The 20018-nt window shown below is 38.2% G+C and overlaps 1 protein-coding gene across 3 annotated transcripts; it reads right to left on the bottom strand.

Moving 5' to 3' along the window:
• Positions 1 to 9052: 9052 nt before the first annotated feature.
• Positions 9053 to 15435, bottom strand: LOC147549159 (alpha 1,4-glycosyltransferase family protein). Of its 3 annotated transcripts, XR_015238486.1 has the most exons (6): positions 13579 to 15193; positions 12961 to 13110; positions 11711 to 11845; positions 10328 to 10522; positions 9273 to 9588; positions 9053 to 9189 (listed from the first exon to the last, which is right to left on the bottom strand). XR_015238486.1 is itself a non-coding variant. In XM_086671494.1 (5 exons), exons 1-5 carry the CDS (start codon positions 15018 to 15020, stop codon positions 9402 to 9404), a joined length of 2109 nt encoding a protein of 702 aa, XP_086527620.1. In that variant the 5' UTR covers positions 15021 to 15435; the 3' UTR covers positions 9053 to 9401. The 3 variants fall into 3 exon arrangements, 2 of the variants coding, with proteins under 2 accessions (XP_086527620.1, XP_086527621.1); XM_086671494.1 differs by having other exon boundaries at positions 9053 to 9588; positions 13579 to 15435; XM_086671495.1 differs by lacking the exons at positions 9053 to 9189; positions 9273 to 9588; positions 10328 to 10522; positions 11711 to 11845 and having other exon boundaries at positions 12957 to 13110; positions 13579 to 15126.
• Positions 15436 to 20018: the final 4583 nt, after the last annotated feature.

Genomic DNA, 20018 nt, shown 5'->3' with positions numbered 1-20018 from the left:
GATGGAGGCCAATTGCTCCTGTTGAAAGCACCTCCTGACTTCAAACTTAAGAAAGTTTATGAGCAGCCACAATGCCCCATAACACTCCCCTTTGGATGACCATCACCTTTTCTGTAATGATTATCTTCAAATCTTGTCAGCCAAAACCAGTGGGGACAAAAATTTGACAAAAGAAAAAACACAATACTGAAAACTATGAGATGTATGGGTCACGCTTTAACTGCCTCACTAAAATCTCGCCAGAAAAATCTAGTGGGATAAAAATTGGACAGAAGAAAAAGAGGACAATCGTGTATATACTTTAATGGATACACAAGACTTCACAGTAGAATAAACTCTCCCTGATAAAAATTTCCCCCTGAAACTATCATCTCTATATTGTCTGGTCAGTCATACGTCCCATCCCGATTTCATGAATTAATTTTCTGAAGGTTGTAGTAGGTAGTGACTTAGTGAATAAGTCTGCATAATTATTGCATGATTATATCTTTTGAATATCTCACCATTCTTATGTAAATGTTGCAGGTAAAATAACATTGGTCAAATGTGGTTGTTATATTACTTTTAATATATCTTTCCTTGATTTAGGTAATGCAAGCCGCGTTGTCTTCATATATTAAAGTGAATTGAAACAAGATCATATGAGTTACAAATGTGACTAACAATAGACCGTCACCGAACACATTCTTTAGTAATTTCATGGAGAACAATATTTTCTTAATGATTACAAGATTTTGCTGGCATACTTTGTTTACTCGATCTTCATGAGAAAGTTGTGCCTCGCTAGTTAGAACATAACCATTTTGTGGAATCTATTCATGAAGATCAGAAAGATATTCAACATCATTGTATCCAATTATTTGTGAATCTTTGGATGAAGTCTTTGAGTAAAGTAACATCATGCCAGTAGTTTTTCAAAGAAATCAAAAACTCTGATGGACAAGTGTTCTAATAACCATAGAGTACTGTCAGGATATGTATGGTCCATGTTAAATCATTTCAAAACTTTCTCAGTCTATAACTTTTGATTGACAAGTATATCGTTATTAATTCTTTCAATTCGTAAACAAACGCAGATTTTTTTTTCCAGGATCTTTCATCTCGATTTTTTTAAAAATATTTTGCAAGGTTACAAACATAGCCCCGATAAATGTTGACGTCATCAACATATATTGCAATGGTAGCAAATCTAACGTATGACTTCTTAATAAAAACATATGGACAAATAAGATCATTTAAATATTCTTCTTTGGTTAAGTATTCACTTAGGCGATTGTACCACATTCACCTAGATTGTTTTAATCCATACAAAACACGATTTTATTTAAGTAAATACATAGTGGAAGGTTTTTCTTCAGGTAATTTAAAGTCATCGAGAACATTCATGTAAACATCAGTATCTAGATTGCCATATTGATTTTCATTAATCACGTCCCTCAGATGCAAGGCAAGTTCTTCTAGAACTACAAGACTAATCAGATACCTAAATGTAATGACATCCTTAATAAAAGAATATTTTTTTCATAGTCGATTACAGGTTTCTACAAGAAACCTTGTGCCACAACTCGCGTTTTTAGGGCACAGATTCATTATTTTCATTGCGATTTCTAACAAACAAACATTTATAGCTGACAAGATAACCCAATTCTACCAAATTTTATCTCTCCATTATGACCAATAAGATCTTTGTCGGCATTTCTCAATAAAGCATGGTTCAAAACCATCAGTTTCTTTGAGAATCTTAGTAGCCACTATAAATGAAACTATGTCGTCGACATGTGTCATTCATAAAAAAAAACTCTTCATTATTGGATTTTTCTGCCTCTATAGGAGTTTCACTTTCTTTAAAAAAATTATTTTCTTCAAAGGCTTTACCCTCTTCCAGAGGTATTTGTTCAAAGAGTTTAGGTCTTTTATTAATAATCCCTTCTGCAGTATTATCATTTTGTAATATATTATTCCTTTTTCTAGGAACATTATCATTGAGCGAATAGGTCGCCCACACTTCAGAAGTACCTTAGATGATTAAATTGATGTAATATTTCTTATCCCAAACCAGTTGAGAACAAGCTGACCATTTCTTATCCCAAACCAGTTGAGAACGAGGACTTACAGGAGATTGACTCTGGTTTCTTTGCTAGGCTTTGATGTCCTTACAACTTTGGATTTGCTTACATTAGAAGACAATTGTTTGGTCAATCAAAATTCTTGCGAGAATGTGACATAGTTGCTTCATCAGCGGACCCTAATTTCTTCATCATCAAGCCTAGGAACTCTTATGTGCTGAATGGTGTAGACCAGGGTCGTCCCTGGATCATCAGAGGGATGCTAGTGGTCATGCCTGAAGTAGATTTCCCGCTTCATGGTGAACTTCCTGAGCTTCTTTTCAAGCCAATGTGGTGTAGTCTGGCTGGTTTACCCTCTTCACTTCAGAATAGACATGATCTCGACATAATTTTTTCATGCATGGGATACATTCTGCATATTCAACCACGAGACTTCAGCTTAGTGCCCACATCATTTATTAGAATTCAGTTCATGTATGATGTCAGGATTCCTCTATTAGCTACACTTAACTCCATCTTCACTGATACTGGTTGTCCAGTCAATTTTAGCTACCTGAAGTTCCCAAAAGCCGTTTGCCACATCTGCAGGACCATCGAGCACCCCCTTCAGCCTTGCTCTCTCCCAGTACCAGTTCAACCTGAGGTAACTCCCATGGAAACCACTCCTCCCATTCCTTTTGTCTCTCTTAATCCTCAACTAGCTCTAGTAACAAGACAACCCATCTTTTCCCAGAGAGGTAAAAGGAAAGAATGGGATTTACAGAAATAGATAAAACAGGAGTTTGCTGATAACTCCACTTTCCTTTTCAAGAAGCATAAAGAAAGAGGGGTGGGTAGTAGCAGCAACCCTTATGAGATGTTTGAGGAGTGGAGGGTCAACTTTGCTAGAAGATCCTTATAGTCATGTTAGCCACTTGTCCTCTCCATGGTACATACCCCCTAAGGAATCAATCTCTCATTCGAAAGATCACAAGGGTGAAACGTTCATGGACTCTCTCATAATTTCTCCAACTTTATCTTCTGATGCGAAGGAGGAAGGGACAGAAGATCAGTCTAAGGAAGTTGACACTAAAACTATAGTTTAAAGTGTTAGCTGGATTAGAGTGGTTAGGGTGTGTTGGTTATGTTTCTTGCTTAGTTTGCTGTTAGTCCTTGTCCATCTTGCGTAGTTGTCGATCTATAGTAGTCTTTTTTGTTTGTGTGAATCTTATGCACAGTCCAGGTTGCTAGTTCTGTTACTCAGTCAGAGTACAGTATCTAGTTTCTTTTTTTTTTCTTGGCATTCACAGGTTGTTCATCTTACTGGAATTGTGGTTTAGTACTTCGTATGTGTTAGTCTGAAAGTTATCAGCTACAATGATAATGGAATAGCATCTTTTAGTAGTTAGTTTCAGTTGGTAGTCCTTTTACATCTCTGATTGCATGTTTTATTTTACTTATCTTGTTAATATTGTTCTTTTCTTTTATCTAGTTAATATCACTCTTTAATTTGTTCGTCGGCTTCTTCCTTTCGTTAGATCTGTTCTGCACTCTTAGATGTGATTTTTCTGTGTTCTTTTCTGTTGGTTTTATTCCTCTTTTTTCTTCAGTTATGTTTCCGTTGGGGTGTAATGTTGCCCTTAGAATTTATCTCGGTAGCTGGCCCTAACCTTTATCTCAGCCCACGCAGTTTGCTTCCAGGTGCCCTACTGTCTCTCTCTACAGTGTTACTGAGTTGGTTAGTTATTGAGGGGGCCTTTAGACTCCTGGCTTCCTCCCTGTTCTGTGGGACCGTCTTAGTTTAGTGCCACCTCATGGCCTCGACCATTAACACTAACTCGAGCTTCTCAATCCTTAGCTGGAATATTAGAGGCACCTCCACCTTCCTCACCAAAAAACACATCCTTCACCTTATTAACCTCAAGCAACCAAACATCATCTTCCTCTCGGAAACGAAAAACAAATCTTTTGATGTGGCTAAACATATATTTATAGGTAAGAGATACGCTAGCCACTATGTGGAGCCCACTAATAAAGCGGGAGGCCTTGTACTTTATTGGAAACATTACTTCAACCTCTCTATCATCAAATCTAATACTAACATCATTCACGCAGAGCCCCGACCCCAATAGAAAATAGCAATAATAAAACTCTCATAACTGGCTTCTACGATTGTCCTCATCGTAAAAATAAACTCCACCCTGGGAAATGCTTAACAATCTGAATTCGGATACTAACCATCCTTGGATAGTTATCGGAGATCTTAATAGCATCCTTGACCCACTTGAGAAAAGTGGAGGAAAGGACACTTCAAACTCTTCTCTCCAAAAAATCCTAGATATTATCCAACATCTTGGTTTAGTGGATCTTGGTTTCCAAGGTAACCCCTACACTTGGACTAACCGCCAATTCAATGGTAATCTCATCCAGGAAAGACTGGACAGAGCTCTTGCCAATGAAAATTGGCTCCAGTGCTTCCCCAATTCAAACCTTACCCATTTAGTTACCAGCGCTTCCGACCACAACCCTATCCTCCTCAACACAGTGGATTATAATCAACCTAAACCTTACTCATCTTCTCCCGCCTCTTTGTGCACACAAAGTTTGTAGCTGTTGATCGGCATCCGCTACGAGAACAAAATATCCATAGCAAATGGTAACTAGTAGTTACAGCACTTTAAATACGTAACAAAAAGGTCGTAGCTAAAGCCTGTCTATTTTTTGTAGTGAGAACGTGGATGTCTCACCCTGACTGCCACGACTTCATAGCCAATAAATGGGCTCGAAATAACAATAACAATCCACCTCATAACATCCAGAAAAACCTTTCTTCCCTAAGCAAGCACCTAATGAAATGGAATAAGGAAGTGTTTAGCAACCTAGAAAAATAAATCAGTACTATTATTTCGACCATCCAAATCACTCACAACAGTAACGCCTTCTAAACCTTAATGCGCGACTTAAAGAGCTTTATAGACAACAGGAGAGTCTATGGAAAGAAAAGTCGCGTAATAGTTTCATCACATTGAGAGACAAGAATACCAAATACTTTCACTCCCAATCCAGAGGAATCGTAGCAATCGCATCCTAGCTATCAAAGACACTAATGGCGAGTGGCAGGAAGACATCAAAGAAATTTACAACATCTTTACCTCTCACCTTCTCACCTTCTCACCATTAACACCACTTCCAACTGTAACTTATCCCCCACTATCTCTAACATTTTCAACCCTATTATCACTCCCTCTCAAAGTACGGAGCAGTAAGCCATTCTTGATAAATCTGAGATATATCTAGCGGTTCAATGGTTGAAAAAGGGCGCGGCCCCAGGACCAGATGGTTACCTCCCCTTCTTCTTCCAATCTAACTAGGATACAGTCAATTAGGATATCTACAACTTAGTCCAGAATTTCTTTGACACGGCTGAACTTCCTCCGGACACTAATCACACCCACATATGCCTCATTCCCAAAATAGTTGTTCCACAAACTGCGGTAGACTATCGTTCGATTAATTTACTCAATACTACCTACAAGATCATCACGAAAATTCTGGCTGAAAGACTAAATTCAATCTTAACCCCATCATATCTCCATTCCAAGCGGCCTACGTTCCGGGCAGACAAATCTCTGATAACATCATTATGGGACATGAAATCATTTACTCTTTCAAACAGATGAAAGGTGAAAAAGGGTATTTGGCCTTAAACTGGACATGTCGAAAGCTAACGATAGAATCGAATGGTCATTCCTGGTAAATATCATGCAAAGACTTGGGTTCTCGGATCATTGGATCAAAATGATATTTAACTGCATTTCCACCTCCTCCATGTCCGTTCTCATCAATGGCCATCCAGGACCTATGTTCTTCCCTTCTAGAGGTATTAGGCAGGGTGACCCCCTATCGCCTTTCCTGTTCACCCTCGTGATGGAAGGGCTCAATCGACTTCTAGCATCTAATCCTGACCACGGAAAATTCTTAGGCTTCCCCACTAATAATCCTAACCTCACCATTACTCACCTGCTTTTTGCAGACGACTGTTACATTTTCGGTAAGAACTCTCTCAATAATGTCCACAATCCGAAAACCTTCTTAAACCTTTTTTGCTCAGCCTCTGGTCAAACTATCAACTATGCGAAATCCAATATCTTCTACTCTAAAAACTCTCATCCTAAATTCAAGTGCATTATCATGAGAACTCTCAAAGTCAAATATGCTTCCACCTCGGAGAAATACCTAGGGGCTCAGATTTTCATTGGAGGACAAAAAACCAAGGTTTTCAACAACATCCTTGATCAAATCAAGTTAAAACTGTCCAAATGGAACCACTCGTTCCTTTCTCAGGCTGGTCGTACAGTAGTTATCTCTGTTGTCGCTGCAGCCGTTCCCCGATACCAGATTCAATGTTTTGCCATCCCAAAAGGTATAAGCAAATGCATAGCGACTTTGCAGAAGTCCTTCTGGAGGGGAAAGTCCAAAGGTATATGTACCAAAGCTTGGTCATATATCTGCCTTCCGAAAAAGTTAGGAGGGTTAGGCATTCACCATCATAACCTCGACAACACCGCCCTCCTCAGTAAATTGGCTTGGCGTCTCAAGTCTGACCCAAATGCTATCTTGGTCCAATTCCTGAAAACCAAATATTTTCAACACTCAGATACCCCGGGACCGGCAAAATCTCACCTCTTGGAACTAGAAGGTCATCCGAAAACATTATGATCTCATCGACAACCTAATCACGTGGGAAGTCCATACAAGGGAAAACATCAACATATGGAAAGATAATTGGATTTCCGAAATGAATAATCCAGTTCAAAATAATTCCAACTCGACTGTTGTCAAAGTATCACAGCTTATCAACAACAATAGTTAGAATGAAGTTACTCTCAGGGAAAACTTCAATGAAGGCACTTGCAATCTCATTAAAGCAATTCCAATTCAGAGTGAAGACACATACCTAATGAAATGGAATCTCACTCAAACTGGCAACCATACAGTCAGATCGATGTACCAGCATCTTAGTTCTATTCATAACGCTCAACCTCCACAAACTATTAACTGAAATTTCATTTGGTCGATCTCGACGATCCCTCACATTCAACTTTTTATCTGGAAGATTTGCACTAAGGCCCTTCCAGTTCGTGAACAAATAGGTAAGTATATAGGTAACAGTTTTAACTAGCCGTATTGCACCGAAACTGACACTATTAAACATGCGCTTTTACATTGCCCCTTTGCAAAAAGTATGTGGTTCCACTTCAATATTATATCTACCGACATTCTCTCGTTATCAGAATGGATTTTATCTTGGCAAGACCCGGCTTAAACCAGTTGCACAGTTGATAATATCCACTTTGTTACTGTCTTATGGCATATATGGAAAACTAGATATGATCACTGCTTTCAGCAAACTTTATATAATTTTCAATCTATTATCAATATCATAATGGCTTTTCCTAAGATTAACAAGGTACAAACGATTACATCTTCGATAAATGTGGCAAAATGGCAACCCCCATCTCTCCAATTCATTAAAATTAATGTTGATGCTTCTTTTGTTAATATTGAGACGAAGATTGGAACCAGTTTGATAGTGCAAAATTCACAATCTAAATTCATGGTTCCTAAGGTGAACACGACACGTGCCAGAAACAACGAAGAAAGTGAAACTATTGCAATTCTGAATAGTCTTATTTGGGCGAAGGAAACTAATCATAATCAGATCATTGTGGAAAGCGACAACATCAACCTTATTCGTCATCTGAATAACCACAGGCATAAGATCCAATGGCAATCGATGGTTCACATCAGGAAAATCAAAGACATCAAAAGCGAACTCTAAAGCGTCAAACTCAACCACATCAAGAGGAATCTCAATACACAAGCAGACAAACTAGCGAAATGGGCACGTAGAAAGGATAGATCTAAAACGTGGAACTGAATTCCTTACTTTTCGTCTAATTTGTATAGTAATGCTACTCTGTTGTCTTAAGTTAATATATATATATATATATATATATATATATATATATATATATATATATATATATATATATCTTTTAACAAAAAAAAGAGGAATATAGGTTGTCTCTTACCTCTAAGGAAACTTAAAAATCTTAAAAACAATATACCCTCAAAATATAAGAAGAGAAACTCAGAGAGAAATAAAGTTAGCAAGAGAAAAATATTTTTAGACAGACAAAGTATAAAATAAGATGAAAATACTTATAAAAACAAATAAATTTAAAAAAAAAAACAGAAAATCTGGAGAATAAAAAATTATTAAGAGAGAAAGAAATTTGTTGAGGCATTATTTTTTTTTCTCTTTAACTACTTTCGATTCCATCATTGCAATGTTGAAATTCTGTCTTTCAACGTGACATTTCAACACAAAAAAAAATGTCTTTCAACATGACATTTTAGACTTCCCTAAAGAGCAAACCTTTTCAAACTTGAAAGATTTAAAGATACAAAAGAAAACAAAATAAAAAAGAAAAGAGAATAAGCCAATGGGTCAGTCTAGCCTGTAGATAGACAGGCCAGGGCAGAGCTAGGCCAGAATTCAGGGCTGCCCGTGGCCCATATGGGCCGACTAAAAACTGGCAGACTCCGCCCAGCCCTTTTTACACCACTAGATACCCCTCCAATAGGTTGTTCACCGACGTGTGGCAGTTAGGTTGTGAACCCATAGTCATACTAGGTCCACAAGAATCAACCGATCGGGAAGCTTGTTCTAAAAATAGCAAAGCCTTTCCAAAGAGAAACAATGTCCACTACTTCAGTGTTCAGTGCCCCAGCTATTGCTTCCGCGGACAACTCAAATCTTCAGACGATGGAACATGTGGAATGCTGTGATAAGGAAGCTTCATAAAACTCAAACTAACTAATTAGGGCATCAATCTGAAAACTCAATGAAACCGTCTCGATTAAAAGAATTTTTACCTAGATTTGACCCGAAAAGAACATTTGGGCGGAGTGGGTGAAAGGGAAGAACATCATATTCAATATATTCAATATATTCATTTTATTAAACAAAAGAAAAACGTATCATCTCCAATAAGTTATGTTCAGGTATACTTTACAAACACAATTTTCCAATGACCTAATTCCCTAGCTATTACTATTTGAAGTTGATCAAAATTATCTGCAAGAATCAAATCTTGAGTTACAATTTCTGAAGGAGAAAAAAGAGCAAGTGAATAACTGAGAAGTTCGGCGACATCTTACCAGACATTGACGTCTCATAATGACGCACCTTGGACCTTGAAAGTGGTTGTAAGATGGCAATGGATGTCCACGGAATCCGTATCTTCACATGGTTTTCCGGAATTTTTGGAGAACGAACAATTGAGGCCCTTACAATACATCTAAACAATGAATACAAAAATGGTTTAGAATCCTCGATACGAGGCTCTCAGGGTGTGGAATGAGAGTAGACGTCACACTGTTCCAAAAATGAAATGTGAACGACTCCTTCAAAATCTTTCTGAAGAGAATATCCTGCTCAGCTCTTTCACTCTCATCAGCTGGTGCAATGAAATAACTGATAATACAGTCATCAAGGCAGAAAGTTGTCAGATTGAAAGTATAAGAACTAGATGAGAAAGTAAATCGCAAATAAACATAAGCTAAGTAAATAAATAAAGGTAGCAGAATAGAAGTTTCAAGGATCAACTGTAAGATCTCAGAATAAATCATAAAGACATGTCAACAGCCTCGACATGAACTGAAGTTAATGCACGAGTTTGGTGCAAATATGACACGAAAACGGTTTAACTTCTCAGTTCCCAGGTAACTTAAATCAAGTCACGACTGAATGTGCATGAAAAAGCAAATTTTTCTTTTACATAGGTTGATTTCGGACAACTTTTGAAAGTATCCCCATCGGATAGAGGTGTAATTGGTAAACTATGGGATTAAATATGATGATATGCATCTCCAAAATCCAATAAGCTATTCGATATCCAACTATGCCATTCAATGAGTATATTCATCTTCGATAAGCTTATCATACATATCATAGACTATCTGATGTTGGATTGAAAGACCTCATCAAGATAGTTCCTTTTTTTATAAACTGTGTTAACTCTATTGTTGGATTATTGAAACCAATCTCAGCCTTCAATTACTATTATAAATATACAAAATGCAACACCAGTCATACACAACAGGGCTACGGGACAGAAACGGAACATGTCTACGTAAGAGAATACAAGGGACAATAACCTAAAGGCACGTTTGTAAAGTTGCATAGAGAGATCAAGGACGAAGAGACAACATACCTTGTGATATTTTGACGAGCAATTGGGAAGAATATAGAAGAAGGTCGCATCCTCAGTTCCTGCTGCTTGTCAGAGATAATTTCTCTGCTAGAAAACTGTTTACTTACTCTAGTCAAAAGATCAGCGCCATTCCACCTCAAGAGGGTCTCATCGTATGTCGAGTAATATTCCTTCAGGCACTCCATAACAAAAGGACTGCATGTAAATAAAGGTTGACATCACATTATTGATTGCTACTACTTGATCAGTTGATCTTATTGATTTCTGATATTTACACGCTTAGGTTAGGACCATCCTATATTCTAGAATGTAACATGGACAATGGATTAGTATGAATACCCGATATACGAAACATCAAATATGGCAAGAGGAAATAGACTAAAAGGGATGGTGCGACCAAGGACGGATTCAGGATTTCTTACATGAGGGGGCAACAATATACAAAAATTTCAAACACAATAATAATAATATAATAATGATAATTCTCTATATGGGATGTACTTTATTCATGTAAAAAGAGTTACCCTTTAAGAGAAAAGAAAGTATATATTTTGAAGAAAAAAATTCGAAAAGTTACCCACCAAACACACCCTCTTCAAATAAGTTTTCTTTGGGTAAAATAACTAATTTTTCTAGCAAAATTAGTTAGTTGGAGGGGGCAAGTCCAATTAACAAATAAAAATGTGGTATCTTCAATTGGCCATTAAGGGGGAAGCCAAAAAGAAACTAAAAACCTAAAAAAGTTTGAGTTGGTGCAAGAGGGAATTGACCCTCTGACCAATTGGTAATAAAAGAGGAGTCTTGCCATCTCAGCTAGACCAAAGCTTGTGAAGAGAAATGCATACTCTCTTACATATTTGGTGTCTCTGTTTATCCTGCATAAAAGAAAATATAGGGACGGATCTACATAGAGGCATGGAGGGGCGAGCTCCCCCCATGCCACGATCCAAAATAAATGTATGTATATATATATATATATATATATATATATATTTGTATACAGGATAAACAGACATTAGTATTACAAAGGAGTATCTATGTTAATTTCACCTTCTTTCTTTGATAAGAAAGCTCGCATTGAATGAAAAGAAGCAGAGTATGCACAGATGTAAAGTCAAAACCTGACATAATATATTAGTACCAACTGAATTCAATGCAAGTATCCTAGTATCTCAGTGTCCAAGTATGCGACATGACATAAAATTTTAAAAAAGGAGTGTATATGTTAATTTCTTTTCTCTAATAAGAAAGCTCGACATTGGATGAAGAGAACACAATGTTTTCATTAGACCATCCATTGTTTGATATGGGCACAGACATCGGGCATTTATTAAAAACACAACTAAATTGCATGCAACGTTTACAAACTGTTGTAATTAGTACCTCTGCTTAGTGAATGCCATGGCTGCACCGCTGAGAGAACCATTGGCCATCTGATTCTCCACGCTCACAAAATTATTAATTGAAGGCAATGGCTTTAAAACAATAATATCGGTATCTAGATAGAGCCCTCCATATCTGCAAAAGGACACGCATTAGTACATAATTTGAAGGTGTTTAGTGTACGAATATAACTAGGTTACAATTCAGTACCAGTTTCATCAAATCTTTAATGCCTATGATGGGTATGTACTCAGAAAAGACGAAAACGGAAAGTTTGCATATGTCAATCATAATTTTCCCTTTGGCGTTATAAAGAGAAAATATGCAGTTTTTGACCTGTCGCCTAGGGCGCATACGTAGATAGGCGTCTACGTAACTGATCTCAGTGGCAACCATGAGGGTTCAATTGACACCACAGAAATAAAGAAATATTGTGTCCACTCGTCCTTAACACTATTCTCTTGGGTTAGGAAACTAGATAAATATAAAGATGTAACTTTCCTAGATGTAGTTGTTAATTAGAAGGCTTGGATGTCGTGAGACGTGTTCCCAGATACCCCCACCACCTTTGTACATAGTTTTTTTCCTTTAATATATTCATTCTAAGTTTCAAACAAAATTATTTCGACACGTAAACCAAAAGCTGTCCCCAACAATCATAATAAAGCATCTCACTTGCTTGTATGGTAACTCGCACCTCGAGTACCTACAAATCTATATAAAACATAATTTGTTGTAATGTCCTGCATGCAATCCTGAGATTTGTAATTTGTACAACTAGTATTATTCTTTGCTCAGTTTGTGATATTTGAAAACCTGGATGGTTCAAGATGTGTATCATGATAGTGTTGTATATATCTTTGCAGTTCAATTTCGATAAATGTGAAATCCGCAGTTTTGATCTCGTAGCATACCATAACTATATTTGGTGACGCAAGTACAGAATTGTGTATGTAGCTCAAAATACTACGTTGTAGATTTCTGACGAATTTCAAGATATACTAGTTAGGTGGCTCACTTTAGAAGGCTGAGATTTATTCAGGCTTTCTCCCACAATTTCCCACTATGTTTAATTAACAAGTGAGGTATGTTCTCTTACAAAATTTACGTGAACATTTGAATAGTTCACCGTTAAAAGTTCAGAAAATCACGTTTTCGAAATAGATTTCATGTCACGAAGAAAAGGTGTAAGACGACACTACTTTAACCATCAGAAACAAAGGATATATTGATGACTAAAAAAAACTTACTTGTAAAGAGCAGCAAGGCGGATAAGCTCACTATAGTGGACAGGATAGAAGTTTGTCTTCCTCCATTGGAACCAAACTGTAGCGAATTCACGGGTGGGGGTATCTTCAAGTAGTTCATCAAGATTTGGCATGGCAACTGCAACTTTGAAGCTGGGGAACCAGAAACACAATATTCAACAATTTCAATAGGTTGTATCAAATGTTATATACAAGTTACAACTAATGTATTTGGCTTGTAATCATATCAAGTTTTCTGCCAATAAAATCATGAAGTAATAACTTTAGCAGCTAAAAGATGTGCATGCACATAAACATACAATGATATCTTCAAATTTATAAATGAGGGAAACTACGTTGTTTTTTCTCCTTAGGGGGAGGGAGCGTGAATTTTCTCAGCAAAGATATGCGAAGCAAGATAATTATGAGCACAAAATAAATGTCTGTTAAGGTGGTATTTGCAAAGCTTCCTACACACAACAAGGCTACGATCCATGTTTTTGATCTCTGCAGTAAGAAAAGAAATGACATGGTATGTATATTGCATTCATTTTCTCTAGAAGTAACTGTAGTATTTTATGATTGAAATATTTCTCAGCAGTGAAAAGTGTTAGAACATACCCATCCTTAACGAAGTCATTGAAGAAATCGAGCTCAATTGTTTCAGAGAAGACCATAACACAAGCATCTGGATGGTGGTACAGAAGGCTTTCAAGGCTTCGCTGGTGCCGAACACTGTACATCCAAGGTGGAGAATTCCAAATCATGAAAACCCGCAGCAAACATTTGCCTTGATTGAAGAACTCACTCACAAAATCGGAAAAAGACAAGTGGGGAGGCAAACTAGGAAAATAACCCCATCTCTTCCCATCAGCATATATATGATCAGCTAACTCGGATTTAGTCTTCTCGACAGAATGCAAGTTCTTTTTACCAGTTTGTTCAATGAATTCATGCTCAGTTTTCTTTGCGCCATTAACATCCTCTCTTTCTTTGATGGAATTAGATGATGATTGGGAAGAACTGTCAATATCTTCTACACCATTAGCAATAGTACTACCACCATTGTCATCTAATGCTCTACGCTCCACTCCCTTCATCCCCTCCACTTTATCTTCCCATCCATTCACAGAAGTCTGCTCCTTGGCAATTCCAATTGGGTTCTTCATTGCCAAGAAGGGAATTTTCCGAAAATTACTCAACAAGGCCTTGTGAATGATCTTGTCACCCCTAGTAAGAGTAGTCAATCCAATTCCATCTGGATCTTGTAAAAGGGGATTGTTTAAAGGATTTAGATTCTCCAAATTCGACTTAAACATCCTATCACGTCTTAAAAAATCACCTTTTTTCTCAAACCAAGTAGACCAACCATCCCTCAACGATGAAGAACTACCACCTGATTTCAACAACAATGCATCCTCAATAACCCTAATTTCATCTAATTTATGGCGAACATTCTCATCGACAGGCTGATCATCAGAACCAAATGCAATCTTACTCCGATCTTGTTCGGAATAAGAACTTGAGAAACCAAAAGGAGAAGAATCTTGCCATGGCTCAACAGAACGCTTATCAAAAGCTCGTCTCATGACTCCAACAACATGATCCCAAACATAATCAGAACGCTTATTATTTCTATCATAACTACTAGTACCAAAACCATCGGACTCAGATTCTTCTTCGAAATCAACACCCCTAAGGATCTCTTCTTCATCAGAAACCCTAGTTTGATCATCACTATCAACATCAAGCTCATCAATCCTATCCTCATCACCACCACCACCAGCGTTACTAGTAGCAGCGTTGGTAATTGCATCATTCTCAACGTCTTCGAGTAAGGGATTAACAGTAATGGCATCGATGTCGTCAGAGAAATCAAGATTTGAGAAGCCTAAACCTAAGCGGGAAGAGGAGAGAGAATGAGAGCGATCAACTTGAGTGGAGGACGATCGGTCGAAACCAAGATGACTGTAGAGAACTGAGACTGATAGAAGGAGCAGGAGAGCCGCCATTATTGCACAGATAGGAGCCCCGTAATGGGGTCGTCTCCGATTTCGTAGCATCCTCAACCTCAATTTTACAGAGAAGAAATGTCAGAGGAGATATATACAGAGAAAGTGCAAAAATGAAAAAACAAAGAACATGAGAAGCTGCTTGTTCGAGTGTGAAGCGTCCGAGTATGCAGTTAGGGGTGGGAATTGGTCCGGACGTGCGGGAATGGACACTAACTCAACCCGTTCGAACGGAACGGGCACAAGTTTTAAGTGTCTACTCGGACATCCAGCCAAAACAGGCAGACATTTCGGATTTTTCCCCAACAAAGTGCCTGTCCGTGACCGTTTTTTATAGTCGAACAAACCGGGTATCGGTCGGTCGGGCACCGGTCACTAATGAACGAATAAAAAAAAATATCGGAATTAAAACTATTTAGTAGCTAAATACAACTTTCTAAACTCGTACTTTATAATTCCAAAAAGTAAATGAATACAAAATTAAAAGATAATCATTGAGATTTGTCATGGATTAAGATTGGTTCTATTCTTATTCTCATGGATTACGATCTGTGTATTGTGGATTCTAAGGCTACTGATGAGATATTGAGATTTTGGAGGAGAGAGAGAGAGTAGAGAAGTAGAGAGGCGAAAACAAGATTAAAAAAAGTGATTTCTAGAACTATATATTCTTACTCTTGAAATCTAACAGTTGTAGCTAACCTTACAAATCTAAAGGCTTAAAATCAAATATATAGGCAGGCAGGTAAAACGGGTGGGATAAACGGACGGATTCGGTCGGACAGACTATATGAGCGGGCGGACTCGGTCGGATCACCGGGTAAGGACCTATGTCTGCGTCTGTCCGCTTAAGCTCTTTCGATCGTGCGGGTACAGACAAATTCGGGCATCGAACGGTCACGGACCCTTCGGACTCGGACGGTCGTGGGCGGGTTCGGGCCAAAATCCCAACCCTATATACAGCTAGATCGAGCTATAATCGAGACATAACTGTTTTTTGGAGAAACTGTTACAGGCCACGGGTATAACTGGTCGTCTGCTAAACCTAATTATGCCATGCATTTCTACTTCTAGATTTAGTATCCAATTAAATGGGAAATTGGTCGGGGATGTCACGGTCTTCGGAGGCGTTAGACAAGGATTTCCGTTATCTCCATATTTATTTATTTATCCTAGCCTCACAGTCACTATCTCTCTTGATTTCTCATTATGAACAACATCGAAATTTTATAGAATACAATTAATCAAGTCAGTCTGAGCATAACACATCTACTTTTCGCAGACGACTTGATTATATTTGGTTCGGCAACAAAAGAAAATTTAGAATCTATATTACAAATTATGGAACTCTATGCTAAGTTCTTTTTTGAATCGAAGCCAATTTTGACTTGACCCGACTCGTCAAACTCAAAAAAGGAATGCGCCATTGCGTTCGTCTCGTCGAGCTCTTCAACTTAGAGGCAATAATCACTCGAATCTGATTCCTAAATGAGAAATTCAAATTTAAAGTTTGGACGAAGATCGGTCAAGTTAAGGACTAAAACGTCAAAACGGACAAGTTAGATTGGGGGACATTTGAGCGAAGCAAGCACGTCCAAATCGGGATTGCTCGCTTTCACTCTGCGGGATTTCGCGAGATCCAACAGTCGCGCGATTAGGAGTGTCGTGTTGGTTTCAGGCATGGTGTAGAAGTGTTGGATCCTTACGGATCCAACGGTTCGCGCTAACCCCGAGTCGGACTAATGGTGGGATTCCACCAGATTTTGATCTAACGGCCATCTGGTTGATGTGTTGGGCATATTTTGGGACAGATCTAATGTCATACAAAGGTGGCGTTTCTTCTGCGATTTTTAGTCTAATATGACGCTCCACAATCCAGCCAACAGAACACTAGTTGAATAACTAACTCTTCTCAAATAGTGGTGTCCCAAACGTGACCCAAATTAAGTGTCTAGTCAATTCTTATATAAACAACCCAAAATCATTCATTCTTCATCTAATTCATTATCTTCTTCTCTTCTCTTCTAAAATCAGTATTCTGGTGTGTCTGAAATATAATTCTGATTTAGAAATATTATAGTATATCTAGAATTCTGAAGAAAGAAGTCTTCGAGTGAATTCCGTCTATTCTCTTCTTCTCTTATCTTCTCTTTTAAAATCAGTATTCTGGTGTTTCTGGAATATTGTATGGGCCAAATTTCGTCATCAAGAGCGCCCCTAGAAATCCATGGTTGAATGAACCCACAGGAGGGCCAAGCCCACAGACCAAATGACAAATGGGCCTGACCCATTCATCTTCAGGCTCCCGGAGCAACAAGAAAATATGTGCACGTTGAACAAAGAGGTCAGCCTTGGAGCCCTTGTTAAAGAAATCAGCCTGGATAAAGAAGTTAGCTCCGCACAAAAAGGTTGGTCGTTATTTCCTAAGCGGACCTCCTTCCCATGTACCTGTTGTGGGGTTACTATTATTGAAGATAATGGTTGGCCAAGGTTATCATCAATATATCCGATTGGATGGGAGTTATGATATCTGGATTCGTGGTAACAACTCTGTGCGTCACCATATTCAAGGCGGCAACTCATCACAGGGTGACGATTGACCAAACGAAAGACATTTGACCACGAAACACTGTATAAGGATCATATGATGATCAACTAAGGCATCCAATGACAGAGAACAACACCCGACATCCAATTCACTTGCAATCAGCTAACCACTTACTTTCTCTCTCACATCGATCATCCAAACCTCTGGCAGGCAACCATCGACTGCTACTATCACCATCTCTCCAAACGACCACTTGATCAAACAGCCGACGAGTGATCTTTCTCTCTCTTGACGACCACTTGATAAAGGAAAGACGATCACCTGATCAAGGAAGGCGACTGATCTTTTCTCTCTCCACACGACTAAGGGGTGCAAGCGCTATATTTCACTTGACGACTAGAGAATTAGGAAAATATACATCTAGTTGTATCACCTTTTCTCCCAACGATCGTCTTGCTCAGACAACATATCTAACTCGATAGCTCGAACTCTGGTTTACAATTCCTATATACTATTCGCCACGTTTACTGACTTGACTGTCGGAGCCCCCTTAGGCCGGCACCATCCCAGTGTCTTCTGAGATTTTACACTCACGTGTGTTTTGTCTCTTTTGTCACAGGTTAAGTCCAAAGACGTCGTCGGTGCCCGCAAAATTATTAAACAGGTGAAGGTCTGATTTCCGGCCAACGACCCGGTCCTATTGACTTCTTGACACGCGTTTTCGTACCCGCACAAATATAATTTTGATTTTAGAAATATTCTGGTGTGTCTGGAATCTAAAAATAGAAATACCCGAGCAAAGCTATAATATTCAAGTGTCTGGAAGATCTATTTGCTGCAGTCCAAGAGCTCATATTATTTACGAAGGTTCGTCCGCTTTCAGAATATAAAACTACCACCTTAAATTCTGAAAGGATAGTCGTTGTATCATGAAGGTATACACCTTAACTGTTGGTACTGGTACGGGCGTGTAAAATGTCTTAAGGAAAGATAACTTATTCTTGCCTCGAATCTGTAAATATTATTGTCTATCTCGATAATCTGAAAGAAGGATTACTGATAAGTCAGAATTCGAATATTGTCTATCTCTCTATAACTTAGAAAAAGGAAGATCCCTACTTCAACCGAGACTTTGTCTTAATCAAGATAAGACAGAGATAAAGTGAACTCGACCTATAACCAGAGGAACAACAATCTTAAGACATTTTATAACGATTATCTCTCTGGTTATAAGATTTTGATTTGGTTTTCTGCGTGTTTTAGAAAAATGGCATGACCGTGAACAACTTTACGGATTCTTCCGCCTAACACCACATGCGGGAAAAAATCTAGAGAAATTGAAGGGAACTGACTTCACCGAAAAGCAAGCCTTCGTCTCAAAACGGAGGCAAACCGAAGAAAAAGAAGAAGTTCGACGAATGCTACAACTGTGGCAAGCGGGGCCACCTAGCCAATGATTGTCGCTCCACATATGACAATCGACCGGAAAAGTAAAGAACTAAACTTCGTTAGTAAAAGATGCTGCAAATCAGAATCAGTGTGTTATGATTACTGAAGCTGAAAAAGTGTCTGAGAAACTATAGAAGATGGACCTCTGTGCAATGGCATATGAAGTTAACTTTGTTAACAACCAGAGAGAGAATGGTGGGTCAACACCGGCGCAAGTCGTCACATTTGTAGTGACAAAAGCCTATTCTCTTCTTATACGGGAGTAGTCGAAGGATGGACCTTATTCAAGGAAAACGACTCGACCACCCAAGTCAAAGGAAAGGGGGAGATCATGCTGAAATTCACTTCAGATATAGAAGTGACTTTGACCAATGTACTCCATGCTCCAGACATTCAAAAGAACTTGGTTTCTAGTTCCCTTCTAAGTGAGAACGGGTTCAAACTAATATTTCTTTCAGATATTTTTATCCTATTTAAGAAAGGGATATATATTGGGAAGGGTTATTTATGTGGGGGTTATTTAAACTAAATGTTACCTCTGAAATGCCGAGGGCACCTATTATTAATGAAATTAATAATTATGCGTATATTGTTGAGTCCTCCAATATTTTTCATTAAAGACTAGAACATGTGAATAATAAGTCATTAACGAAATTAATGAACTTTGAGTTAATGCTGAAACTCGAAATTGACTCAAGATGAACATGCCAAACATCTGTAGAGTCAAAAATGACTAAGATGTCGTTCAAATCCTTAACTTAATTCACAGTGATCTCTGTGACTTAAAGATGGTGTGAAAAGGTACTTCATCTCCTTTATAGATGACTCCACTCGGTTCTGTTATGTTTACTTGCTAAGGGGTAAGGATGAAGCAATCGAAAAGTTCAAGCTTTATAAAACCGAAGTAGAAACTCAACATAACAAAAAAAATTAAGGCTTTGAGATGCGATCGAGGGGGAGAGTATAAATCTCCTTTCTTCGAGATATGCGCCAAGAATGGCATAATTCATTAAACAACGACTCTTTGTACACCTCAACAAAATGGTATAGCA

This window comes from Eschscholzia californica, unplaced genomic scaffold, assembly GCF_041429995.1.
Source record: "Eschscholzia californica isolate CP2 unplaced genomic scaffold, dmEscCali1.0.p SCAF_3, whole genome shotgun sequence".
Lineage (NCBI taxonomy): Eukaryota > Viridiplantae > Streptophyta > Magnoliopsida > Ranunculales > Papaveraceae > Eschscholzia > Eschscholzia californica.
The sequence above is the reverse complement of the archived record's forward strand: the minus strand, read 5'-3'. Positions and strand labels throughout refer to the sequence as shown.